The sequence below is a fragment of the Panthera pardus genome, unplaced genomic scaffold (assembly GCF_024362965.1).
Source record: "Panthera pardus isolate Hobbes unplaced genomic scaffold, ASM2436296v1 HiC_scaffold_19, whole genome shotgun sequence".
NCBI lineage: Eukaryota > Metazoa > Chordata > Mammalia > Carnivora > Felidae > Panthera > Panthera pardus.
The window spans coordinates 7,739,112-7,745,160 of NW_026526754.1; the positions used below are offsets into that span (position 1 = coordinate 7,739,112).

The window sequence follows — 6,049 nt, forward strand, 5'->3', positions numbered from 1 at the left end:
CCTCTGTTCTCTCTTCCGTCTCCTCCCTGTGTGGAGTTCTGTCTAGGCTAACCCAGGTGCCTGGATGCCCACCCTCATCTGCGCAACTTTCTTCCCAGAAACCCTTCTCCATCTCTGAGACAGGGCCCTGGGGTCAGCTCTGCAATGCCTGTGTCCCCAGCTCTTCTCTCTTTGGTCCCTACCCGCCTTTGCCTATCTCCCTACTGGGGTGGGGCCGCCAGCTGGCTTTGGGCCCCGCCCCCGACTCCCATCCAATCACAGGCCCTTCTTCCGGAGGCTGGGCCGAAGGGCTGCGCTTGCAAGCTGCTAGCTCAGGCACTAGGCTCCCAGCCGGGGATGATGCGCAGCTACTCCTCCTGTCACCACCTCCAGCGACTGCCCCGACCATCCGGTGTGCTGGGGCTGTTGCTGCTGCTGCTACCACTTGGTGAGTGCGGGAGTGCCAGACCCAGCTTGGCAACCGGGCGGCACACTCTCCCCAGTCTGGGTATAGGGTGTGTGGGAGCAGAGGCACAGCCTTGAGTGCTGAGAACCAGGCTGGAGAGGAGGTGCAAGGGCTCCAGCGAAGGAATAACGTGTTCCAGTGGTTTCAGGATGCAAAATGGGCATGAACTGAGGCCTAGTCGTGGGGAAAGGACCCTGAAATTCCACAGCCCCTTTCTGATAAATGGAGACATAGGATGTGATGGGACTCTTAGACCAGCTGTGGGACCCCTGAGGTCCTCTGTTAGGGTCTCACCTAGATCCTGACCCCTGTATCCTGTTCTACCTGGCTGAAAACACCTGTCTTTGGGGATGGGGTGGGAAGGCCAGGCAAAGCTTATCTAGGCTGCAGGACAGTTCAGGAAGCCCAATAGCCCTGGATTCTGCCCCTCCTCTCTGTGTCCTGACTCCTGCATTTGGAACATCCTCACCTGGCCTGCAACCCTAGAAGCTCAGAGGAAGAGTCAGCCCCTTGGGATGGGACACCTTCTTCCCCCTCTCTATGTATCCTGTCCCCATTGCATCTAGAGGTGGGGCGGTCAATGCAGGTGATCACCAGACATGCCCCTTGGTTCTCTTGGGTACCTTTGTTTCACGCTGAGTCACGTCCCCAGAGCATACTCAGGTAAACAAGCCCCTGGGGGCTTAGCGGGGAAGGGGAGCCAGGCGAGTCATGCTATCAACCATTTTCTACCCCCACCCCTAGTCCTTGTATCTCCTCTGGCAGCAGCTGCAACAGGCCCAGGGGGCTGTGACACCATATACCAGGGCTTTGCTGAATGTCTCATCCGCTTGGGGGACAGCATGGGCCTGGGAGGCGAACTGGAGACTGTCTGCAGGTAAGGGTAGGTGTGACGACAGCCACCTGATCACCAGACCCCCACCACCAGGCCCTTGGGGCCTGAACCTTTTCCTTCCCATTAGAAAAGTCTCTTTGCCCCACCTAATTACCCTAACCCCAAGCCTTTAACAGGTCTTGGAATGACTTCCACATCTGTGCCTCCCGAGTCCTATTGCGCTGTCCGGAGGAGGCTGCCGCCGTGTGGGAGTCACTACAGCAAGAAGCTCGCCGCGCCCCACACCCGGATAACTTGCATGCTCTGTGTGGCACCCCTGTGCGCATTAGGGAGCATGGCACGGGCCCTGAGACCAACCAGGAGACACTGCAGGCAACAGGGTCTGCACATAGCCCAGCCCCTGCACCCCCACTGCTGGCAGCTGCTCTGGCACTTGCCTGCCTCCTAGGGCCTCTGGCCTAGCCAGTCTAGTGGAGTAGCGGCACCCCTGCCTCCTACCCTGCTCTGGTGGCTGCTGCTGGGGCTCTGCAGAGTGCCCTTGGCTTTCATTAAAGGTATTTATATTTGTACTAAGCTCCTTCCTTTCTTCTGGCTATAGCCTGCTTGGCTGGGGCGGAGGCCTCCAGAAGCTGATCCCCAGGACTGGATGGGTGGGGCCCATGGCTGCCACAGGGGACTCAATCTTTCTACTTACAGACACTCATTTCCCAGGGCTGGCTGTGCAAAGCTTTCCATTGTGTGCAGGTTCCAAGAGCTCTGGTGGTGACCTGAAATCTACCGGAATGCACAGCCTTCCTCTGTTCTCCCAGGCTGTCATTCCTACCCCTGCCTGCCCTTCATATCCTGGCCTTTACAGGCAAGGTGAGAGCGTGGAGTGTACCACCTCACCCCCAAGCTCCTCAAGCCAGTCCACCCCCATCCCCACATTCCAGCCTCCACATTCCTGTCATGCCACCACCTCATCCTCCCTCTGCTAACTACCACCTTAGCCTTCAAGACAGATTAAGTGCTCTGTCCTCTCCCTCTCCGGGGTCCTGATCTACTTGAGTGGAGCCTGTTCCAGAAAGTGGGGAGTCCCTGTTGGGGTCTGTATTCAAGTCCCTGAGGTGACCTGGAGCTGCAGAAACTGCGGTCATAATGAGGATTCCTCTGGACTCTACTCAAGCTTGCTCTTTGAGAAGAGGTATGCATTGTGAAGTCAACAATCCCAGAAGACTTTCTGGAAGCATGGAATGAGCATGCGTGTGAGGAGCCCCTGTCCACTCTGGCGAAGAGCAAGAATCTGCATGGGCAGAATCCTGAGGCAAGGAGGAGCCCTCAGAGAGGGTGAGACCCTCTCTCGGTCATTCTTCCACCACCACCCCATGACTTGTGTGGGCAGTGCCGTGAACTCACTGACTTCTGCTCACACTCCCTCTGCCTTATTTGCCATTTTTAAAAACTGAGAACTGATTCTGATGTTAAGCTCTTTTTCATTCTATGAGGCCCTCATTCTGTGAGGCCCTGCATAAACCAGCTCTGCCCACAGTTGCTTCAGTCCACTCCTGCAACTCCCTTCTGCTTGAGCATGGAGCAGTGATCTGCCTACCTAGTCCTTGACATCAGGGGAGCCTTCAGGGAAGGCATGTGATGAGGGTGATAGAAGAGGTCAGAATGGATGGGGCTGAGTTGGACAGGGCTTTACAAGAGGGGCCCAAAGGAATCAGGGTTGGCATTTAGAGCTTGGCAGACTAGGTATACACTAGAGCCCATGCCGGGGAGCTATTGTTCCCAGGACAGAATCGGGCCTAATTGAACCATTGTTTGGCTCCAGGGTGATAGGTGCCTCCAGAGACTTTCATCCTCACATGTAGGAGCCCTACTTCATCCATGCTTCCCAAACACCTTCCCATTCCACTTAGCTCAGATACCTCAATCAGCAATCTCTGCCCTACCTTGACTTCTGTGCTTCATTCACCTGTACTTTTATCTCCACTTTTATCTCCCAACCAGTCATTACCCATCTTCTCACATGACTTGAAGGGGAAAAATCAGGAGAAAACTCCTCCCACAACTGCCCCCCTTTGACCAGAATTTTCCAGAAGGAAATGCCAGCCTTTTATTCCCTTGGGTCTTTGTACATTTATTCTCTGTACTCAGAATACCCTTCCCCATATCCTCCTGGTGAACTCCTTTTCTTGTTCAGTATCACCTCCTTCATAACCCTGACTCCGAGCTGAATCAGAAGCCTCCTACAGATCCACACAGCTCCCCGGCTGTCTTCTGTCTCAATACTGATAACAGTGACTTGCTACTATTTGGGTCTGGGTCAGAATTCTTCATTCTTTATGTCTCTAGCACCCACTTTTGGGCTGGGTATAAAGGCTGCACTTGTAGAAGTGTGTGGAATGAAAGAATCTCTAAGCCTAGCATAGAAAGTGTTATATCAATAAGAGCTTCGACCAAGAACGACCTCAGCATGGAGGATATGTCATTTGGGGCAGCCCCTTTACCTAGCCTGGGCATACTTTGGGCAGGATGATGCTGGGGATCCAAATCCCAAAAGTCTTCTCAAAGCCACTGTTGATTGGTGGCTAGGAGCAGGGGCCCAACTGTGATGGCCAGCCATCAGAGGGATTACTATCCTCCTGCTGTGCCCTACTTTCCCCTGGTTTTTGCTAAGTCCCTGCTCTTCCCTGGAAGTGAGTGACCTGGAGTGTGTGCATGGGGGTGGGGATAGAATCTGCTTTCTGGCCAAGGGCTTAAGAGCTTTGTATGTTTCATCCCAGAGCTGGAGGAGAGGGGTGAGCTGATAGGCAGACTGGGCTCCAGACACATCTGCCCAGCCCAGAGCATCATGGTGATAATGTGTCTTACATTTACAGCTCTGTGGCTATGGAAAAGCTTATTGTTCAGGGTAGAGCCTGGGGGCTGAATGTCCAGAGCTGAGTCCCTCTGCATTAACATGCCTCTTCATCTCAAGGCCCTTTGATCTTTACCAGAGCCCAGACCAGCACCTGGCAGTAGCAAGGGCTCAATAAATACTTGTTGAATTAAGTTGCTGAATGTCTGTAAAACTGGGGTGTTGTGTGGATTTCTACGCCTTATCAACCCTAGAATTCCTTATTATTTTTTAAGTTTATTTATTTATTTTTGAGAGAGAGAGAAAGAGCAGGGAGAGGGGCAGAGAGAGGGGGAGAAATAGAATCCCAAGCAGGCTCCTCGCTGTCAGTGCAGAGCCTGATGTGGGGCTCCATTCACAAATCGTGAGATCATGACCTGAGCGGAAATTAAGAGACGCTTATTTTAATTAAAATTTTTTTAAATGTTTACTTATTTTTGAGAGAGAGAGAGAGAGAGAGAGAGAGTGCACAAGTGGGGTAGGGGCAGAGAGAGAGAGAGGGAGAATCCAAAGCAGGCTCCAGGCACCCAGCTGTCAGGGCAGAACCTGATGCAGGGCTCGAACCCATAAACCACGAGATCATGACCTGAGCCAAAGTCTGATGTTTAACCAACTGAGCCACCCAGGTGCCCCATTGAATTTCATATTACTTTTAACCTTTCACAACAATGATGTGGGGTCAGGATTATGATCCCCATAAAACATAAGAAAAATGAGGCTTAAGGAGGGGAGATGTCTTGCCCAAAGTCACACAGCTGTGGAAGTATCTAGGATATGATCCCAGGTTTGTTTGGCCCTTAATTATCACACTAGACTTTTGGAAGTGATTCTTTGTGGGGGCGGGGGAGAGGAGTGATTTTGAAAGGGTTTTTTTTAATTAAAACATTTTTTTATAGCTTAAAAAATGTTTATTTATTTTAAGAGAGAGAGAGAGAGCTCTAGCAAAGGAGGGGCCGAGAGAGAATCCCAAGCAGGCTCAGTGCTGTCAGCACAGAGCCCCACTTGGGGCTCCATCTTATGAACTGTGAGATCATGACCTGAGCCAAAATCAAAAGTCAGGCGCTTAATGGACTGAGCCACCCAGGTGCCCCTTTAATTTTTTTAAAAAGTAATCTCTACACCCAGTATGGGGCTCGAACCCACAACCCTGAGATCAAGAGTCATCCACTCCACTGAGCTAGTCAGGCACCCCTAAAGGTGTCTTTTAAATAAAATCTTTTTCTTTAACATTTAATTTTTTAAAGCTTTTCTTTATTTATTTTGAGAGACAGTGTGAGTGGGGAGGCACAGAGAGATGGAGAAAGAATCCCAAGCAGGCTCTGCACTGCCAGAACAGAGCCCAAAGTGGGGCTCAAACCCACCAACCACAAGATCATGACCTGAGCCAAACTGATGGCTCAACCGACTGAGCCACCCAGGAGCCCCTTTTAATGTTTATTTTTGAGAGAGAGAGTGCAAGCAGAGGAGGGCCGGGGGGGAGTTGGGGGACAGAGGATCCCAAGCAGGCTCTGCTCTGACAGCAGCAAACCTTATGTGGGGCTGGAACTCATGATCAAGATCATGACCTGAGCTGAAATTGGACAGTCAACCAACTAAGCCCCCCGGGTGTCCCTTAAATAAAATCTTTTATGAAACTCTACTGCATAAAACAAACCATGATGTTTTATTGGTGTTAATGTATTTTTTAGCTTTAAAGTATAACATTGGCTTATACAAAGACAATTGCACGTACGAAATAAATACTCAATATTTTAACAAATGAACAGACTGAAATGAGGTAGATGGATGGAGGTTACAATGCCCTTATCACCTGTGTCATCTACTTTTTACCCGGGCAGTTTGAGTTTATTGTAAAGTAGTGAGATAATTCTGATCTTATACAGGTCTT

The 6,049-nt window shown here is 51.0% G+C and overlaps 1 protein-coding gene across 2 annotated transcripts; it reads left to right on the forward strand.

Annotated features, from left to right (window-relative positions):
* Positions 1-53: 53 nt before the first annotated feature.
* Positions 54-4,316, forward strand: NRN1L (neuritin 1 like). Of its 2 annotated transcripts, none has more exons than XM_019455547.2 (3): positions 54-427; positions 1,211-1,322; positions 1,457-4,316. In XM_019455547.2, exons 1-3 carry the CDS (start codon positions 145-147, stop codon positions 1,740-1,742), a joined length of 681 nt encoding a protein of 226 aa, XP_019311092.1. In that variant the 5' UTR covers positions 54-144; the 3' UTR covers positions 1,743-4,316. The 2 variants fall into 2 exon arrangements, with proteins under 2 accessions (XP_019311092.1, XP_019311091.2); XM_019455546.2 differs by having other exon boundaries at positions 298-427; positions 1,190-1,322.
* The last annotated feature ends 1,733 nt before the right edge of the window (positions 4,317-6,049 follow it).

Bases quoted from the DNA above. Each gene is read 5' to 3' on its own strand.
- NRN1L (XM_019455547.2), top strand. From the start codon at position 145: ATGCCTGTGTCCCCAGCTCTTCTCTCTTTGGTCCCTACCCGCCTTTGC. The intron at 428-1,210 runs GTGAGTGCGGGA...CTCCTCTGGCAG, and splicing joins GCTGCTGCTGCTACCACTTG to CAGCTGCAACAGGCCCAGGG. The intron at 1,323-1,456 runs GTAAGGGTAGGT...AGCCTTTAACAG, and splicing joins GAACTGGAGACTGTCTGCAG to GTCTTGGAATGACTTCCACA.